Below are 21466 nucleotides of genomic sequence, written 5' to 3'. Positions count from 1 at the left end.
AAACTGGGGGGAAGAATGGCATTCTTTGTTTGCTAATGTGTTTTCCCTTTACTCACTATTGTGAAATGTAATTTCTTAATAGATGATGTTTAATGATCCATATTAACCTCTCTATGGGCTCTGTTGAGCATGACAAATGTGTAGATGATTACTTTTCAGTTTTCATTGAGAAGATAAAACATGAATATATTAAATTTGTATTTTAATCATGTTTTTCTACATGAGGCCCTTAATTTTTTAATGTTGTCATTGACAAATACTAGTTACCCATTTTCCAACCAATGCTGCCCTTCCCCTTTAGGGTGTCCTCAATGTGGGACAGTCTGACTTCTCAGCTGCGGGCTCCCTGGGGCTGTCCCTGTGGCAGCGTGAGCATCCAGAGCAGCTCCTGCACGTGCTCACTTCCACCTTTGAGAACCACAGAGCCGCAGAATGTGCTTCACGGTTCAGGGAATTCAAGGTTGCTGCTTTGGAATCGGATGCCTCTGTCTTGAATGAACTCCTCAGGACACGTCAAGGGTTGCAAATTCACTTCCCGTCTCGACGACACATCATGGAAAGTTCTGAGCCCTGAAACAGCCCGTCCTTTTATCTTCAAAGCTTGAAAGCTGTTGGATCTAAGAAGGAAATAGCTTATTTGAGTTGAAAAAGACTATTTGATTTGAGGGTGGGTAAACACAGGGTTAGCAAAACACTAAAACCAAACCACTTTTAGCCTAATAAAAAAACCCACATCGTTATAAGTCTGCTGGTAACTCACTAATGCCACCTCCAAACCAGGCATTCTACTGTTGGAAACTGCAAAACCAGGGTACGAAATAGCTGCGGGGGTGGGTAATGACACCTCATGAAAGGTTCTGACAAAATGGGTTAGGAAAGCATATTTCAGAATAGGATGGTGAACCATGAGATAATGACAACGTGGTCCAAAATAATCTGACACGCACACACAGCCCACACACCTAGCAGTGTTTGCAAAGGTCACTTGCCGACTAAGCCAATGGGCTTTTTCACTCATCACCAGAGTTGGGCAGGACTCGGACTGATGAGGTTTGACCATAATGATTTAAGGCACCATTATTATTATTACTATCTGCCTATTAAATTACTAATTGTATGGCCTTAGGCAAGGTGTCCAAACTTGCTGAGCCTCAGTTTCTTAATCCATAAAATGGGTTAAATAATTCCTTTTATGCAGGATTGTTGGTGAGAATTAGCACTAACACAGGTGAAGCTTCTAGCGCAGTCCCTGGAACATAGAACCTAATACCCAGTACTAATCGTTATGGCTTTTGTTCTTACTTGTAAGAAGGGTAGGAAGATCAGGAATTTGAGCAAAATGAATGTCGATGTTCTTTGAAAAGGAATGTCCCGGGACTAGAGTAGTTTTACTTTAAAATGTTGCCCACAGGATCCTATCCTTTTAGATTTTTAGGACTGAGGTTCTGCATGTGTGTGTGTGTGTGTGTGTGTATAATAAAACCCACATAAATAGCTATTTCAATATATTTTAAAATGTGTTGAAATTGCATGTTTGAAGGCAAGGGTAGGGCTTCTGGTTTCCTGTTCCACATATAAAGAACTTGGAAGTCCATACTCCCTCCTAACTACAAGTAAAAAGCTGAACGGACTGAAGAATCAGCAACTCTTCTTGGGCCCATAGAGAGGGGAGGACACAGGGCAGACCGCTGTCCCTGAGACTGGAGACACAGCCAGGCAACCACTGGCTGACCAGAGCAAAGACCCGGGAGCCTGCCCCATGATTGACTAATTGCTGGAGGCTCCGTGCAGATGAGTCTGAGAGTTAAAAACTCCAGGGGGACCTGGTCACAGGGGGCCCCCACAATATTACCTCTGGTAAACTGACTAGGTTCCCACAGTAAATATTGGAGAAAAGTTCCCTTGGGTTTCCAGGAAGTGGAAGGAGGCTAAGGAACCATTCTGAAATACCCCAGAGCACTGTTTTTCTTTCTTTTTTTTTTTTTTTTTCCAGAAGAGAAATTTATTAGGAAAACATCAGTCAACATCTCTGTGTGTCCTGTTTCCACGATAAAACTTATAAATTAAACTATAAATATTTTATTTAATACTGCTTTCCCTCATCGTGCACTTCAGAAACTATACCAACTAAGATATACTTTTTTTTTAAATTCTTATGTTAATCCCCATACATTACATCATTAGTTTTAGATGAAGTGTACCATGATTCATTGTTTGTGCATAACACCCAGTGCTCCATGCAGAATGTGCCCTCCTCAATACCCGCCACCAGGCTAACCCATCCTCCCTGTTTTTCTTAAAAAGACCGGCCCTCAGGGGAAGCTAGTTAACCAAAGCCTTCCATGCTTACTATCAGAGCCTAACTGGTACGGAGAAAGGGAACATCCAACTCTATCCCACTCTTGCCATTCTGGTCTACCTAAAGGGAAAGAAAAAACTGAGAAACACTTGTGAAGCTCACAGTGCAGAGGCACACGCTCACTAAGTGACTGCGACCTAAGGACAGGATGACGAACGCTCCCCCCTCCCCCACACCTCACCATCACATCACCAGAGGCCTATTTACAACAGCTCTTTTTACCCGGTACATCATGTTCAGCTATCAAGAAAAAATTACATTCACACCAAAAGGCAGAAAAACACAGTTTGAAGAGACAGAGCAAGCATCAGAACCAGACATGGCAGGGCTGTTGGAAATATCAGGCCGGGAATTTAGAACAACTATGATTAATAGGCTGAGGGTTCTAATGGACAAAGTAGACGGCATGCAGGAGCAGACTGGCAATGTAAGCAGAGAGACGGAAATCCTAAGAAAGAACCGAAAGGAAATGCTAGACATCAAAAACACTGATACAGAAATGAAGAATGCCTTTGATGGGCTTATTAGTAGACCGGACTGGATGGGGAATGAATCTCTGAGCTGGAGGCTATGTCAAAAAAATCCTTGAAAACTGAAAAGCAAAAAGAACAGAAGCTGAACAAAATAGAACAGAATATCCAAGGAGTGTGGGAAATTCCAAAAGGTGGAACATATATGTAATGGGAATGGGAATACCAGAAGGAGAAGAGAGGAAGAAACAGAAGAAATATTTGAATGACTGATAACTTCCCCCAAATTAATGTCAGACATCGAACAACAGATCCAGGAAGCTCAGAGAATACCAAGCAGAATAAATGCAAAAACAAAACAAACAAACACAGCAACAACAACAACAACAAAAAACCCCACCGGACTTCAGTATATCATTTTCAAAGTATAGGAAGTCAAAGATAATTTTCTAAAATCCTGAAAAAAGCCAAAGGTAAAAAAAAAAAAAATCTTACCTATGGGGTGCCTGGGTGCTGTCAGTTAAGCATTCGACTCTTGGTTTCGGCTCAGGTCGTGATCTCGCAGTTGTGGGATTGAGCCCCACATCAGGCCCTGTGCTCAGTGCGGAGTCTACTTCAGATTCTCTCTCCCTCTCCCTCTCTCATTCACTTTCTCCCACTCTCTCTCAAATAAATAAAGTCTTTTTTTTTAATCTTACCTACAGAGGAACAAGGTTAAGAATTGCATCCAACTTCTCCTCAGAAACCAGGCAACTAAGACAGTAGAGTGAAATATTTAAAGTATTGAGAGAAAAAAACCCACTGCAATTCTGTACCCTGCAAAATTATCCTTCAAAAGTGAAGGGGAAATGGACTTTCTCAGACAAATAAACATCTGGACAATTTGTTGCCAGTAGATCTGCTTTATAAGATATGTTAAGGAGCACCTGGGTGGCTCAGTCGGTTACGCATCTGACTCTTGATTTCAGCTCAGGTCATGATCTCAGGGTTGTGAGATTGAGCCCTGTGTAGGGCTCCATGCTGGGCCTGGAGCCTGCTTAAGATTCGCTCTCTCTCTCTCTCCCTCTGCCCCTCCCCCTGCCTAAAAAAAAAAAAAGAAATGTTAAAATAAGTTCTCCCGAGAGAATGAAAATAATGTAGGTCAGAAACTCAGGTCTACATAAAAAAGGAAGAGCCTCAAAAAAAGAACAAATGAAGGTAAAATAAAAACTTTTTTTTTCTTATTCTTAATTGATCTAAAAGATAACAGTTTGTTCAAAATAATAGCAACAATATATTTGACTATGTATGCTTATGTATGTATCTTATGTCTGTATATATATTTTATATATACATATGTTTATGTTTTCTTACATGTAAGTGAAATGAATGACACCAATGATACAAGGGATAAGAGGAAAGAATTGGGATTATTTTGTTTTTACAAGGTATTCACACTACCTGTAAAGTGGTATAGTGTTATTTGAAAGTGGACTTGGATTAGTTATAAATGTATGTTGCAAACTCTAAGGCAATTACTAAAACAAGTTTTTTAAAAAGTATAATTGATATGCTAAGTAAAGAGAGAAATGGAATCATATATATTGTTTGATTAAAACCACAGGTCAAAAAAATGTGGAAGACAAAAATAGGAAAAAAGAACCAGGCAAAAAATCAAAAACAGTAACAAACAATGTAGATATTAATCCAACTATATGAATGATCACTTGAATATCAGTGGTTTAAATATACCAATTAAAACACAGAGATTGTCAGAATGGGTCAAAAAAAAAACACAACCCAACTATATGTTGTCTACAAGAAGTCCACTTTAAATATAAAGACACATATAGTTAAAAGTAAATGGATAGAGAAAAATATAGCATGTTAACACTAATCAAAAGAAAGCTGGAGTAGCTATATGAATTTCAGAGCAGACTTCAAAGTAAAGAAAGTTATCGGGCAGAAAGAAGGGCATTACGTAATGATAAAGCAGTCAATTCTCCAATAAGACATAATAATTTTTAATGTGTATGTACTTAACAGAGCATCCAACTTACATGGGGCAAAAATTAATAGATCTCAAGGAGAAATAGATGAATCCACTATCATAGTTGGAGACTTTAACCCCTCTCTCTCAGAAATGAACAGATCCAGGAGACAAAAATCAGTAAGGACATAGTTGAACTCAACAACACCATCAACCAACTGGGTATAATTGACATCTATAGACTACTGCAGAATACACATTTTTCTCAAGCTCACATGGAACATTCACCAAGATAAACCACATTCTGGGTCATAAAGCACACTTTAACAAATATAAAAGAATATAAATTATACACTATGTACTCTCAGGCCACAATGGAATTACACTACAAATCAATAACAGAAAGATAACTAGAAAATCCTAAAATAAATAAAGATTAAACAATACACTTCTAATAATACATGGGTCAAAGAAAACATCTCAGGAGAAACTTAAAAATAAACTAAATACAAATGAAATAAGAATAAAAACAAAATAAGAATGAAAACACAACTTAGGAAAATTTTTGGGATGCAGTGAAAGCAGTTCTTAGAGGGAAATTTACAGCACTGAATGACTATATTAAAAAAGAAGAAAAATCTTGGGGTGGCTAAGTCCATTAAGGATGAGACGCTTAGTTTCAGCTCAGGTCATGATCTCAGGGTCATGAGATCAAGCTCCGCATCGGGCTCTGCACTCAGTGCAGAGTCTGCTTGAAATTCTTTCCCCCTCCCCCCTCCCTCAGCTCCTCCCCTCCCCTCTCTCTAAAATAAAATAAATAAATAAAATCTTTAAAAAGGAAGAAGAAGAAGAAAGCTCTCCAATAATCTAAATTTTCACCTTTGGAAAGTAGGAAAAAGAGCAAATTAAATCCAAAGTAGGCAGAAGAGAACAAAGCAGAAATCGATGAAATTGAAAACAGGAAATCACTAGAAGAAATCAATGACACCGAAGCTGGTTCTCTGAAAAGATCATAAAATTGATAATATCAACCTCTAGCTAGACTAAGAAAAAAAGAGAGAGGACATAGATTACTAATATCAGAAATGAAAGAGGGACATCACTACGAATTCCATGGAAAGTAAAAGGATAATAAAGAAATACTATGACACACTCTATGCCCACAGATTTGATAACCTAAATGAAATGGGCCAATTCCTTGGAAGACACAATCTGCCAAAACTTACATAAGAAAAATTGGACAATCTGAATAGGCCTGTATCTATTAAAGAAACTGAATCAATTATTAATAACCTTCTAAAATAGAAATCACCAGCCCCACATGGATTCACTGTTGAATCTACCAAACATTTAAGGAAGAAATTACGCTGATTCTCTACAATCTTTTTCAATGGATAGAAACAGAGGGAATACTTCCTAAGTCATTCTATTAGGCCAGCATTTCCCCAATACCAAAACCAGACAAAGACATTTTAAGAAAACCACAGACCAATATCTCTCATGATCATAGATGCAGAAATCCTCAGCAAAACATTAGCAAATTGAATCCAAACAAGTAAAAAAGAGTTATCGACCATGATGACTCAGGTTTATCCCAGCCAGGTATGCAAGCCTGCTTCAACACTCAAAAACCAACTAATGTAATTCATCACATCAAAAGACTAAAAAAGGAAGGTCACATGATCATATCAAATGCAGAAAAAGTATTTTACAAAATCCAAAACCCATTCATGATAAAACTCTCAATAAATAAGGAATAGAGGGGAACTTCCTCAACTTGATAAAGACTACCTACAAGAAGCCTACAGCTAACATCATACTTAATGATGAGAAATTTGACACTCTCCCTCTAAGATCAGGTAAAAGGCAAGGATGTCCCCTCTCACCACTCTTTTTTAACATACTGAAGTCTTCACTAATGTAGTAACTCAAGAAAAGAAAAGAAAAGAAAAGGTATACAGATTGGGAAGGAAGGCATAAAACTGGTCACAGATGACATGGTCATCTATGAAGAAAATCTGAAAGAGTCAACAACAAATAAACCTCTTGGAACTAATAAATTATTAAGTTTTGAGGATACAAGATTAATATACAAAAGTTGTTGTTGGGCGCCTGGGTGGCTCAGTTGGTTAAGCGACTGCCTTTGGCTCAGGTCATGATCCTGGAGTCCCGGGATCGGGCCCCGCATCGGGCTCCCTGCTCAGCAGGGAGTCTGCTTCTCCCTCTCCCACTCCCCGTTTGTGTTCCCTCTCTCGCTGTGTCTTTCTCTGTCAAATAAATAAATAAAATCTTAAAAAAAAAAAAAGTTGTTGTTTTCCTATATACCAACAATGAACAAGTGGAACTTGAAATTAAAAACACAACAGCATTTACATTAGCAACTAAAAAAATGAAACACTTAGGTATAAATCTAATAAAATATATACAAGATCTATATGAGAAAAACTATAAAACTCTGATGAATAAAATCAAAAAACTAAATGGAAACATATTTCATGGTTAGGAAGATTTAGTATTGTCAAGATGTCAGTTTTTCCCAACATGACCTATAGATTCAATGCGACCTCAATCAAAATTTCAGGGAGTTATTTTATGGATATCAACCAACCCTTATCTAAGTTTGTATGGAGAGGCAAAAGACCCAGAACAGCCAACATGATATTGAAGTAGAAGAACCAGGTTGGAGGACTGATGCTACCTACCTTCAAGACTTACTATAAATGTCAATAGAAATCAAGACAGTATGATATTGGTGAAAGAGAAGATAAATAGATCAGTGTAATAGAATAGAGAGCCCAGAACTGATCTTTGACAAAGAAGCAAAAGCAATACAATGGAGCAAAAATAGTCTTTTCAACAAATGCTGCTGGGACAACTAAACATCTACATGCAAAAAAAAAAAAAAAAAAAGGTGAATCTAGACACAGACATTAACACTCTTCACAAAAATTAACTGAAAATGGATCATAGACCTAAATGGAAAACACAAAACTATAAAACTCTTAGAAGATACCATAGAATAAAACCTATATAGCCTTGGGTATGGTGATACCTTTATAGATACAACACTAAAGACAGGCTCTATGAGAGAAATAATCTGAGCCTCATTAAAATTAAAACCTTCTGCTCTGTGAAAGACAATATGAAGAAAATGAGAAGACAAGCCACAAACTGGAAGAAAATATTTGCTAAAGACACTTCTGGTAAAGGACTATTATCCAAAATATACAAAGAACTCTTAAAACTCAACAATAAGACAACAAACAACCTAATTTAAAAATGGGCAAAAGACTTCAATAGACGTCTCAGTAAAGAAGATATATAGATAACAAGTATTTGAAAAGATGCCCCAAATCATATGTCATCAGGGAAATGCAAACTAAAACAACAATGAGATACCACTACATACCTATTAGAATGGCCAAAATCCAGAACAGTGACAATACCAAATGTTGATGAGGATGTGGAGCAACAGGAACTCTCATTCATTGCTGGTGGAAATGCAAGATGGTGCAGCCACTTAAGAAGAGTTTGGTGATTTCTTACAAAAGTAAACATACTCTTACCACATGAACCAGCAACCACACTGCTTCGTATTTACCCAAAGGAACTGAAAACTTATATCCACACAAAAACCCACATACAGATGTTCACAGTAGCTTTATTCATAACTGCCATAACTTAGAAACAATCAAGATGTCCCTCGGTAGGTGAATGGATAAATAAACTGTGGTACATCCAGACAGTCGATATTACTCAGCCCTAAGAAGAAATGAGCTTATAGGGGCTCCTGGGTGGCTCAGTTGGTTAAGTGTCTGCCTTCAGCTCGGGTCATGATCCCAGGATCTTGGGATCAAGCCCTGCATCAGGCTCCCAGCTTATGGGGGAGCCTGCTTCTCCCTCTTCTTCCTCTCCTCCCAGCTTGTGCTCACTCATGCTCTCTGTCGCTATCTTTGTCTCTCTCTCTCAAATAAATAAATATAAATCTAAAAAAAGAGAAGAAATGAACTTACCAAGCCATGAGAAGACAGGGAGGAATCTTGAGTGCATATTAATAAGTGAAGGAAGCCAATCTGAAAAGGCTGTATACTATATAACTCAAGTATATGGCATTCTGGAAAAGGCAAAACTATGGAGACAGTAAAAAGATCAATGGTTGCCAGGGGTAGGGGAAGGAAGGGAGAGATAAATAGGCAAAGCACAAAAGATTTTTAGGACAGTGAACATACTCTGTATGATATTATAATGATGGACATATGTTGTTATACATTTGTCCAACATGAAGAGTGAACAATAAGGTAAACTATTGGCTGTGGGTGAGCTTGACATGTCAACGTATGTTCATCCTTAATAAAAATTGTACCATTCTGGGGAGCAATATTGACAATGGCGGAATATATAAATGTGAGGGGAGAGGGGGCATATGTGAAATCTCTGTAAACTTCTCTCAATTTTATTGCAAATCTATAACTGCTTTTTAAAAATTGTCTTTAAAATAAATAAATAAAAATAAAATTTTTAGGGGTGCCTAGGACTCAGTCAGTTAAGCGTCCAACTCTTGATTTTGGCTCAGGTTGTGAGATCAAGCCCTGTGTTGGGCTCTGTGCTGGGTGTGGAACCTGCTTAAGATTCTCTCTCCCCCTCTCTCTGTTCTTCCCCCCCACCAAAATGAATAAATAAAATAAAATGTTTAAAAAGGAAAGAGTCCCTTTTGATAAGACAGTTTATAATAAAAGCCACAGTATGAAATTATTTCTAGAGAAATATTAACATGATAATGCCACTTATTTCCAAAAATAAAATGATAGTCAAAAAATATATAGGAATCCCTTTTAAAAGATTTTTTGTTTGCTTGTTTTTAAAAACACCAACTACAAAGCAATGGAGACCGGAAGAGAATTTGGTCCAAAACCCTAGATCAATGCAAACTCTTACAACTAAAGCAAAAACTTAGTTAAGAACTAAGGTAAAACAAGACACACACGAGCTGCATAGTTTTCATTATTTAGTAAAAGGAAGCCCATCAGTGTATAAGGGCTGGAAGGAACTGATCATAGATAAGCCTTTATGTAATAGTGATTTGATGTAACTGTTTCTTACACTGACCATCTTCAGGAGTCAAGGATACCATGGATTTATGGTTCTTTGCTGTCATTTCTCTGGGGAGCTAATACAATATAGCCGAATGACATCAGCTCTCTGGTGATGGAGTTGGCGTGACATGTAAGATATTTATACATAAGGCTGACCAAATGAGAAGAATGTGAGGTGAGTACAAATGTTTTCGTAGTGTCCGCTGGGTGCTAAGGACAGCCCACTGTGCTCACTGGCTTCCAGTCACAGCATCCTCCTTGGTGTCTGGCTTTGGCAATTGCTTTAATGCTCCTTCCTGTGAATTTCTGTCACCTTCTTTCTTGACACTTTCTACTACAGCTTCTTAGCTGGTGAGTGACAATGGCCTTTTATTCCTGTGGTAGTTGGTACAAATGTCACTCAAAGTGGAAAGAAGTTTCCAAAGTTACTCACGTGTTGCCCGGGCTCAGCATTTAGGAGCAGAGTTTAATTAGAGAGTTGAGAACCATCTCTGATAATGCTCACTTGTGGGGGAGGGATAAGAGATGAGCACTGCCTTTCCTTTCCCTCCATCCCCCAGAAGAATGTGGAGAGCTTCACATTCTGTCGTCTTTTTTTTTTTTTTTAAGATTTTATTTATTTATTTGAGACAGAGAGAATGAGAGAGAGAGAGCACATGAGAGGGGGGAGGGTCAAAGGGAGAAGCAGACCCCCTGCCGAGCAGGGAGCCCGATGCGGGACTCGATCCAGGGACTCCAGGATCATGACCTGAGCCGAAGGCAGTCGCTTAACCAACTGAGCCACCCAGGCGCCCCATTCTGTCGTCTTAATTTTAAAAATGAGAGGTCATTTTTCATTTTGCAAAAATAACATTACATTACATTACAAGCCACACCTCGCTCAGACTCCACCGTGGAGCAGGGGGAAGCACCTTCACCTCCAAAAACCACATAAGAAGAAGGGAAGGTTAGCAGGCCCTTGGGCTCTTTTTTGAAACTCATTTTGTTTATTCAATTGTTTAGTCATTCAACACGGTCTGACATGTAGGTATTCTGACCAGCTTGTTTAAAGGAAGGCTCAGAAGTTTTGGTGGCCATGATTGAAGGAAGCAAAGCTTCAAATTTCCTATGAAAATTACCCTTGCTTGGATGAAAGATCAGCTCCTCCCAGGTGGATTAGAAGAGAACCAGAAAGCAGGACTGAGACTTTCCTCAGGAAATAGTTTCTTCGATGTGCACAGGGGAAAGCCCACAGTTGTAAGGGTGAGCCTTACCAATAAAAGGCCTCAAAGAGTTTTAACATGATTTCTGTAAAACGTATTATCTTGAATGTCACCTGCTGTAACACACCAAGATGAGTGGGTCGTCAAATACACTCCAGGAAGTTTACCTGCTCACTTGGAGTTTAGTACAATCCGTTAGGATGCTGAAGAGTGTTGCCAGAACCAAGAGCGTGTGGCAAAATGACCCCTGGATCCAAACACTGAGCGCCTCTTTCCGATTAGAGCTGGACTCAGGGGCTTCCTGAGAACGTTGCTGGCACAGCAGAGCCATGCCATCGTAAGTCATTTACCCTGGCAGAACTTATACTCATCCGAGGGTGACAGAACATTTTAAAAATGTCATCAAATCAGAAGTTTAAAAGGAGAGGACTGTAACATTGTGTTATGCCAATTAGAGTTGAAATTTGCCCTCCCATTTTGTGCCTTTGGGTGATTCTCAACACATCAGGCAGTTCTTTTATAAATTTTCAAGAGGAGCATTATAACCCTTCTATAGATGGTTCCTGAGGGAACTGCTCCTATAGAATCAAAGATAGGTGGTTGACGACATTATGTGCCTTGTCAAAATCCTTTAGCCTGAATCTAATTATGAGGAAATCATCAGATGAGTCCGAACCGAGAGCCCCTCCACAAGACAACTGATCTGGGCTGCTCTAGGCGAAAGAGTGGCGAAAACCAGAGGAAATCCGTGCTGACTGGCTTCTAGAGCGAAACTTTGTCACAAAGAACATTCTTGGGCCAATTGGAAGGAATTTTATATAATTTTGTTGTGTTAATGTTACATTTCTTGCACGTGATAGTGATATTATGGTTGTGGAGAAGAAAGTGCTTGTTCTTAGGGGGTCCCTGCTCAAGTATTTACGAGTCAGGAGTCCTGATGTTTGCAACTTTCAAATAGTTCGAGAAAAAAGTGTGTGTGTGTGTGTGTGTGTGTGTAGAAAGAGAGACGGGTACATACACACAGATAAAGCAAATGTTGCAAAACAAGTGGTGAATCTAGGTGAATGGGCTCACTGTACGCTTCCAGCTTTTCTGTGGGTTTGAACGTTTTTATGATACAAAAGGTGTGGTGGGGTCTCAAGTTCACTCCATGAGAAGTTGGTTAGCCCAGTTGCCTGCCGGTAACAGGGTGGCTGGGGAAGGAGGGAAATTTTTTATTGTAGCACACACCTTTCTGTACCAAGTTTTGAACAAAAGAAGGTGGATTATCTATACCAAAAAATAAATAGCATTTATATTTAAAAACAAAAATGTAGGTGGTTGATGAATAATAAGATGCAAAAGTTGTAATGTTGCCAAAAGCCTTAAGTTATTCTTCAGCTTTCTTAAATAACTGAAACTAAGTGTAGCAATAGTTGGTTCTAGAATAGTTGGGCCTTAGAGCACCTGCTTTTCCTGGACTATATTAAATCGCGAGGCTCCGGCCTGTCGTTTATGGAGAAGAGAGCTGGGGCCACTGACAAGAGCATGAACACCCCCCCCCCCACCTCAATTCTGGAGAACCTGCAGATGTGGGAGGGAAGCGTGCACAGACCTGAAGCACTAACAAGAAATGGTGAGAAAACCCTGAGGCACGGAGGGCTGTTGCTCACCGTGGGCTGGGCTGGGTGTGGGGCCGGCAGCCTGCTGCTGTGGGCGGTGTGGGACGGAGCAGGGGCACATTCTGGAAGTTTGAGGCTCAGCTGGTGCCGCTCTCCCACACTGGCGTGGTCAGAGCTCACCCACTGCCACAGAAATAGCTGCCACAGCCCTGGTCTCAAGGATGTCGGCTCCCAACCCTGCTGAGCTGAGGAGCAGATGAAAGCAGGCCGGCGGGGGGCCTGACCCCAGCACTACAGCCCTGCAACCTGGGGGCCCGGCCTCCTCCCCAGGGCTGCATCTGCCGGAGGGCCTACAGACACAGGCCTGAGGAGGGGCGTCCCTGGTGGGGTGGTAGCAAACGGGGACGATCAGAGGCCACAGGGGACTGTGGGACTCATTCCCTCGTCTCCGCTTAGGCTCTCTGGGAGGAGCACAGGTGAGGGCCTGAGTTTTGGCTGCCTCCTACCACACATTATCAGAGAGGGAAGCTACCACTTGCAGAGGAATATGAGCCCCCGAGCCCCCGGGCCAAGGGAGTATCGAAGGCACGTGGGCCAGGAATGAGAAGTTATTGAACAGGAAGCGTGGAGCAGCTTTTGGTGCCTGACTCTCGAAGGGGCGCAGGGAGGGATCCTAAGGCCCAAGGAAATTCTCAAGACAGCAGTAGGAGTTTCAGGGGCTCCTGTGCTACCTCCCTAGCGCGAGTGACAGAGATTCGGGGGGGATGTTAATTCTACCCTTCCTGACCGTTTTAAGGACGTCCTTTGCCACCCTCAGCACTCACTTTAAAGAACTGGTTCTTTGCCACCCTTCTCACAATCGACAGCTACACACGGTGCATTGCAGCACTGAGGTGGAGAACCGTGTCTACACGGGTCTGATTGTGTTCGTCTCCGGCCTAAAAACTTGTAGTGGCTTTCTACCATCAACAGAAGGAATTCAGGATGACACACAAGGCTCTTTATAGCCCAGCCCCAAACTGCCTTCCCAGCTTCGTCTCCTGCCATGCCTTACAATCGAACGACACAAAAATTTTCATCCCAGGATGGCGAAGAGGCCACTTCTCAAGTGCCAGTCCTGTGCATCTGTTATTACTGCCTGGAACCCTCTGGAGGGGGGAACCGGGGAGAACCTGCTGTGGGCGGTTGGCTTGGCTGCCATGGACCCAGGAGGTGGGGAATGGCGTGACGCTGCGAGTTAATGAGCCTTCCCAGGACATTCCCCGTGAAGACCAAGGCTTTTTGCCTTCTTTAACTTCTTGCCTTTCGAAATGCTGTTGGAACTGCCTAGAAGGTTCTTTCCCACTCTGCCCTCCAATTAAACTCCTACTCATCCTTCAAGACTCATCTAAATGGTAACCCTTCTTAGCATCGTCTCTTTCCCCCTTCCGGACTCCAGCCCCTTGCCAGTATGGCTGGTGCCTTCCTTTCTCCACGGCCATGGTTGTGATTATAGGCTCATATCACATGGGACTGGTAGTATTTGTTTATTGATCTTTCTCTCCAGCCGTGAGCTCCTGGAGGCAGAGACCATGTTTTGTTTTTCTTTGCATCCCCTCTGGGAATGTGCAATGCCTGTCACATAAATATCATTTAATAAATGCTTAATTAATTAATTAAATGTAAGTGTCTAACTAGCTAATTAATTATCATGGATAATTGTATATTACTGAAGGACCTGTCCAGGGTGGTTCTTTGGAATTCCTGCCTGGAGGGAGGGTAAAATTAGTTTAGTCTGGCTTATCCTGGAGGTGGGTGGGCATGATTTAATGATAGAGCCTTGCTGTGCCTCCCTCCAAACACCTGCCTGTTCTCCAGACCGGGGCTTTCCCCTGAAGGGTCCCTGCCTAGCAGTGTGGGCCAGTGTCAAGCAGTGAATGTGTCAGCCGCTATAGGGATGCTTTTCAAATTTCCTCCTAGACCCAAAGGAATGACCTTGTTCTGTGGAGGGAGACATCATATTCCCCTGCAGGCAGGCAAACAAACAAACGAAAAAAAATGTGGGCTGTTGGACCACTCAGAATGAAAGATTTCCAGTATAAAACGGAGCTTACCTGGGAGCTGGGGCTTCATGCAGAGGTAGCCCAGGAGTCAGGCACCCTTTGCGAGCTCCTCCCTATGCTTCTTCACCTTTTCCGGGGGCGCTTCCTCCACCGGGAATTCTCCATCCCACTCCCACTGCCCCTGCAGCCTACTGGGGAACACCTACTCGCCTTTGAAAACGGAGCTCGGGGTCATCTTCCCGAGGACGAGGATGCTCCTTTGATCCCTCCCAGCCCCCACCCCTGCCAGGCCCCAAGGAGCACTGGCCCCTCCCTCTGTCTCTCACAGCACCTATCCCTTGATCGTGCTATTTCTGGGACTGAGTCCGCACGGATCCCAGCTGGGAGGCCGGGACAAGTAGGGACAAAGAGGCAGACCTGCATCCCCGGCAGCAGGCGGACAGCAGCCCCAGAGGCATGCGCGTGTGGCATGGCGGAACTGTGGGTTCCCACACCTGGGTGCCCACCTGGTGTGCAAGCTAGCAAGTGGGGACCGGGGACAGCGCTCTCCAGGCTAGGCCGCCACCGAATGGGGCTTGCAGGCCGCACTTGGGAATCTGCCCCAATGGCAATCGATATGCAGCCTGGGAGCACTTCTTTCTTCCCTTTTCCGCTACAGAGAAAACACTAACTTGGAGCACAGGACTATTGCAGAATAAATTAAAGTCTTCCTTGCAAGGAATGCAAACATCCTTGGCAGGGTGGAGAGGCGACCTGGGGTTAAGAGAGAATGGTAACAGCTCGGGCCCGAGAGATCCGAGAGATCTGGAGCCCAGTGCTGTGACCCGCCAGCCTGCGGCACAGAAACACCATCCAGAAGAGCTTTCGAGCGAAGATCCCGAGTCAGCTGACAAATGGGAGTAAGAACCAGAGAAAAGGGTACCAACTTTTTGTAGGCATTTCTTCCATGGCTGTTCTTCAAGAGGCATCTGCTTCAGGAGTTAATATTAAGTACACATTTTTTTAGAGAAGGCAATTCTTCTTTAAAAATCACAGACAGAAAAGCTTGTCCCTAATTCCGTCCCTCTCCCTTAAACCTGGTTTTGATTTTAGCCTTCCCATTCCAGCTGGGTGGCCAGGCACGCTAAGCACAACGAAGCAATAGCCGCACTCCTAAAATCACAGAAACAAGGTTTCCAAAGCTGGCTTAACTTTTAAAGATTAACTTAACAAAAGAGCAAATACACAGCCCTTACTCTGTGCTAGGCTCTGTTCTAAATGCTTATATGAATTCATTAAGTCTTCCCAAGTACCCTGTATGTTAGCTACTCTGACGATGTCCATTTTCCAGATAAGGAGCCTGAGGCTAAGAAAGATCACGGACTTGCCCCAGGCCTCAGAGCCAGGAGAGAGAATGTGGGCATTTGTAGCCAGGCAGCTGCTAGGCCCCAGGATGTACACTTTTACCAAGGTGATAGCCCACCCTCAGCACAAAGGCCATAGAGTGAGGGGGGCAGGACACATAGGAGGTTCACCCCTATCATAGCAGGGCTATAGCAAGGCTAAGTTGGAATTAGGGGATGACTATTCATGGACGAGGAGGAATGAGGAGGGGAAGGAATGAGAAGCTGGAGCACCCAGTGGGGGCTCTGGTCAAATAAGCTGTTGCCCGGGTGGGTGATGCCTGAGAACCGCCAGGGGCCCAGCATGGATGGTCTGAGAGAATGTCAAGGGTCAAAACGAGAGCAATCCCAAAGACAGGCAAAAACTGAGATGAGCCCTAACGTTGAGGATATAAACAAGTGTAGAAAGCCAATGAGAGGCCGAGAGACCAGCATGGATGAAGAACAAGGAGAAACGGTCCCATGTGGACAGGCAGTGGGGTGGCCCAGTTGGGAGCCACCTGGAATGTGGTTGATGCAGCCACCTGAAGGCCACGGGGTCAGGCCGTGAGAGGAGGCCTGGGTCAGGGAGTGCCATGATAAAATGACCACTGGCATTTGAAGTCTGGCCACTGGCAATGAAAATGGCCCCGTAGAAAGAAGAACTGGGATTGACTCCTCAGGAGCATGCAGTTAGGAAATGTCTGGGCTGGACCTCTGACTTCCACTGGGCTGGGAGGCCATGGGTCTGGGCTTCTCCCTCAAAGGCCCCAAGGGAAAATCTCCCTTCTGCAGCCACAGTCTCACTTGCTCTGGCCTTACTTGCTGAGGGTGCTGATGACTTAGGGCAAACCTGCCACCGTGCCTATAAATTCTGGGCACTAAGCAGGTACTAAGCTATAAAACAAGAGCGCACAAGTCATTAGCAACATACCAGTGATCTCATAATGTTACTGTGGAGATTTGCCAAGTAAATAATTTCCTTTCCAACCACTGAGTATCATAATGATACACCAAGAAAGGTGTCTATTTATTCCCGGCCAGTCTCCCTCAGATTTACATTCCAGTCATGAGATAGGACCTGTCACTGCATTTCAATGCCTTACTTAATCAAATGGTATGCTGGTTGACCCCAGTGTGTCTTAAAGTTGGGATTATTTATGGATATGGTTTCTTGTGTAGGGTCACTGTGGGGCCTAATCCACATATGTCTCTCAGGAGAGCTGGGAAGTTATTTGCATAAGATCTCCTAGGTTTCTTGGGAGGGTCTACAAAGAGGACGGTGGAGCAGCTGAAGGGCAGATTCCCCACGTTTAGGACCCAGCTACCCAAGGGAAACTCTAGCAAAAACCCCAAAGGGGAGTACTTTGGGAACGCAAGCTCTCACACCACCTCAAGGCAAGAGTGAGCCAGCAAACACTTGCTCTGCTTCAGGGGGCATCTCAGTCGGTACAATCTACCATGGTGCCACGAATAGCCATAGTCTCTTCAGCTCCTCTGAGGCCCTTCCTAGAGAAGGGGGTGCTCTTGTGAGCCAGACCACAACTACAGTAGACTTCCACTACATTTGGTTCAAAACATTTCTTAAGCACCTCCTGGAGCAGGGAGCGGGGGGGAGGGGGGGAGGCGGGGGAAGGTGGGGGAGGCAACACCAATAGGTGTGATTCTTGTCTTCAAAGGCTCTTATGGTCCAGTGAGGAAGAGAGAGATGTGCCATCAAAACCAGAGCAGTGGTTTATCTTTTATCTTACTGCTTTATGTCTTCCTGGTGGCTGGAGCCTTCCATCATTATGTAATTACCTTTTTGTCTCTAGTAATTTTCTTTGCTTTGAAGTCTACTTTAACCAGACATTAATATAGCCACTCCTGTTTTTTATTATTACTACTATTATCATTAATGTTTACATGGTATATCTGTTTCTATTCTTTTACTTTCAACCTACCCACCAGTTATATTTGAAGTATGTTTCTTGTAAACAACATATGTTGGGCCATTTTTTAAATCCACTCCGTCAATTTCTGTCTTTTGATTGTTATAGTTAGACCATTTTAGGTAACCATTCATGCATTAGGGCTTAAATTGGCCACTTCATTATTTATTTTCTGTTTGTTTCCTCTAATTCCACCATTTCCCTTTTCTTACCTTCCTTTGCATTACTTGAACATGTTTTAAGATTCCACCTTGATATATTTATAACATTTTTGACTATCTTGTTCTGCATATAGATATTACAATATACATATGTAACTTATCGAAGTCTACGGTATCAGCATCAACTACTTGTGAATGATGGATAGAAAACATTTCCATTTTGGTCCCTCGACACTCCCCATTTTTAAAATATACTTTTTTTTTTTTTAAGTAGGCTCCACAACCAGCGGGAGCCCCACGTGGGGCTTGAACTAATGACCCCAAGACCAAGACCCGAGCTGAGCTCAAGTGTTGGACATTTAACTGACTGAACCACCCAGGTACCCCTAAAATATACTCTTCTTAAGAATTTTCTCCACATATATTGAACACTACATCAGATGGTGGTAGAATTTTGGCTTGAAACTTCTGATATGTTTAAGAAACTCATGAGAAGTAGGATAGTCTATCTACCCCTCTTTTTTTTTTTTTTTTTTTTTTACCCATTCTAATGTTCTTTTTCCCTTTTCCGATCCAAGCCTTCTTCTGTTATCATTTCCTTTATGTATTGGGAACTTTCATCAGCCATTCTGAAAAGATAGGTTTCCTAGCAACAAAATCTCTTACTTTTTTGTTGTCTGAGAATGTCTATTTCCCCTTCATTCTTGAAAGATATTTTTGCTGGTTATAGAACTGATGGTTGACAGTTCTTTTCTTTCAGTTCTTGAAAAATGTTGTGCCATTTTCTTCTGGACTTCATGGTTTCAGATGAGAAATATGCTGTTATTTGAGTTAGTATTCCCCTATACATGATGCATTATTTCTCTCTGGCTGCTTTCAAGATTTTTTTTTTTTTTTTGGTCTCTAGTTTGTAAAAGTTTAATGATGATGTGTCTTATCATGGGTTTCATGCCATTTCGGTTTACCCCATTCAGATTTCCCTCAGATTCTTGAATCTGTAGATTTATGGCTTAACCCTGCTGATGCCTTCCCAGCAAAAGTGGGGCACTAACTCTCACTGGCCCACTGCCTCCTAGGACCCCACAGACCCCTGGCAGTGGGGAAGTTGAGGGCTCCCTCACACTGCTTTGTTGCTGCAGGACTGGGGCAGAAGGTCAGCAACTTGCTGGGCCCTGCTGACACTGGGGAAAAGGAAGAGAGCAATCAGCACACCAACTAGCCTTCTACATCACTCTGCCTCTCTCATACCAGGTAAGTGTCAGACTCAACTACCTACTGGACTCTACTGATATTACCCAGGGAAACAGGGGCACAGCCTGCTTTCTCTGGGCAGAGACTAGAAGATCAGCTACCCACCTGGCCCACAGACAACTTCCTGTGGGGAATTAGGGCACCACCTGCTTCCACCAAGTCGGAGGTAGAAGATTACAAAGATCTCTGCTTAGCCCTACTGAACAGGGGATTGGAGTGCTACCGCCTGCTTCTGTGGGCAGTGGAAGAAGATCAGCTCTCTGTTCGGCCCTGCTGAAATTCTGGGGGCAGGATTCTTCTCCTGGTGTTTGGCTGGAGCAGGGCGAGTATTGCCAATAAGGATTTCTGTTGCTAGGTGACCCCTTTCTTGGTCTATTGGCAATGGGGAACAGGCTTTTCTTGAAGATTCTTTTGGTCTATACCTGTTGGCAATTCCAGGTTGGAAGCTTCTGTAGAGCCCTGTCCAGAATATATAGAAGGCAATAAAGAAACCCAGGGGACCGACCACTGTGCTGTTCCTCAAGTCCCAAGGGCCCTGGGAAGTCTGCCTTCTTCTTTCTGCCTTTCAGAATCTTCTTAAGCTTGTTTGTTGTGTTATGCCCATGGCCCTTTAGCTGTGGGAGGGAGGAGCTGGGAGGAATGGGGCTACTTCATCTCGGCTGTAACAGGAAGTCGGACTATATCTGGCATGTTTAGGAGAGGTCAGATAGGCTGCAAGGGACCTACAGTTCCCTTTTGGGTTACAGGCAATCACAAAGTTCCTTCATGACCAGCGGGGTGGGGAAGTACAAGAAGCCAGTGAGGTTGCCAAAAGGTTGCTGTGACATGGAAGGGCAAACTTTTATTGCTTTAAACATAAAGCCTTTCCCACAAATTAAGTAATGATCCAAGAACCCTGTACATTGAACCAGCTTCAAAACATAAACTACCGACTTTATAGAGCACAGCTCACTTTCCCATGTTGCATGCATACATTTGGTTACTATTGTTTACTACTCAGTAGGCTACCCAAAGTACTTAAAACAAAAACCACCATGGGCACCAAAAGTAAGCCAACATTTCTAGACCCTAAATTCTAACATTTCCTAACTGTGGCTTTTTCAGACATTGTCTTCAAAGGCCCTTTATGAAGCATAACGTACACAAGGCACTGTGGTCGCATCCAGGCATGCTGGAGCAGCATGCATGGTTAATTTAAATGGGCTTTCCGGGGAATGTGGTGTGAAGAAACCAAATCAATAAGATGTCCACTGAAAAGGAAGACTTTGATATGCTGCAAGGAACAGTGACTTTTGTCCCCAATTTCTGACATCTCTTTTAACATGAAGTTTTAAAACATCTGTTTCTGAAGCTGAGCAGGAAATCTCTAAGCAGCCATAATTCTTTGGTTGTGTCACATGGCAACTACAGGCTGTCTGCATTTTTTTTTTAATCCTACCAGGAAATCTTTCTTTTTCCTTTTAAACCAGTTCAAAGCAGAGCATTTAATGGGCATTTATATGTAGGGAGAGTTTGAGAGGCCACTTTTACAAATGGTGTCATGAGATGAGTCATGGTCAAGGATGCAATTCTGCTTGCAGGGTTATGAATGGGGCTGCTTCCTTAGCAAGCCAGAGGCAGGAGGGAGACCACCTGATTCGGCGTCAGTGTCACAGAAAAGGCAAATTGCAAATGTATTTGTCAGGTACCTCTCTTCTGGGCACCTCTTTGAAGCAAGAATGACTGTTCTGGCCCTCTGTTTGAATGAATGGCTTTTGGAACTCTGTTTCCAATCTCTGTGACAGTGGCTTATATCGCTTCAGCGTCCATGGATTAGATGGAGAGGGTGTGCGAGTATGTGAGCTTGTGTTTGCCTACGCAGTAGGGGAAGGTCAAGGTAGTGTTTTTTTTTCCTTGATGAAATATATGAAGTGCCATATGGTGGAGCAACCTGAGAATATCAGGTGTGCCCGCATCAGAATCTGATGTGCTGTTACCATGGAGACGTTAGCTCCCTCTGCAATGCAGGCCTCTATTGCCACCCCCC

The 21466-nt window shown here is 42.8% G+C and overlaps 1 protein-coding gene across 1 annotated transcript in view; it reads right to left on the bottom strand.

Annotated features, from left to right (window-relative positions):
• Positions 1–215: 215 nt before the first annotated feature.
• KATNAL1 (katanin catalytic subunit A1 like 1) overlaps positions 216–21466 on the bottom strand; it is a 114277-nt gene continuing 93026 nt past the window's right edge. The window contains exon 10 of the mRNA XM_054506551.2: positions 216–617. Coding sequence (XP_054362526.1) covers positions 595–617 — 23 coding nt within the window. The 3' untranslated portion in view covers positions 216–594. The remainder of the gene's footprint in view (positions 618–21466) is intronic.

The sequence above is a fragment of the Mirounga angustirostris genome, unplaced genomic scaffold (assembly GCF_029215605.1).
Source record: "Mirounga angustirostris isolate CCGP_5_RB_7025 unplaced genomic scaffold, mMirAng1.0.hap1 SCAF_3, whole genome shotgun sequence".
Classification (NCBI taxonomy): domain Eukaryota; kingdom Metazoa; phylum Chordata; class Mammalia; order Carnivora; family Phocidae; genus Mirounga; species Mirounga angustirostris.
This window is presented reverse-complemented; position numbering and strand designations above follow the sequence as displayed.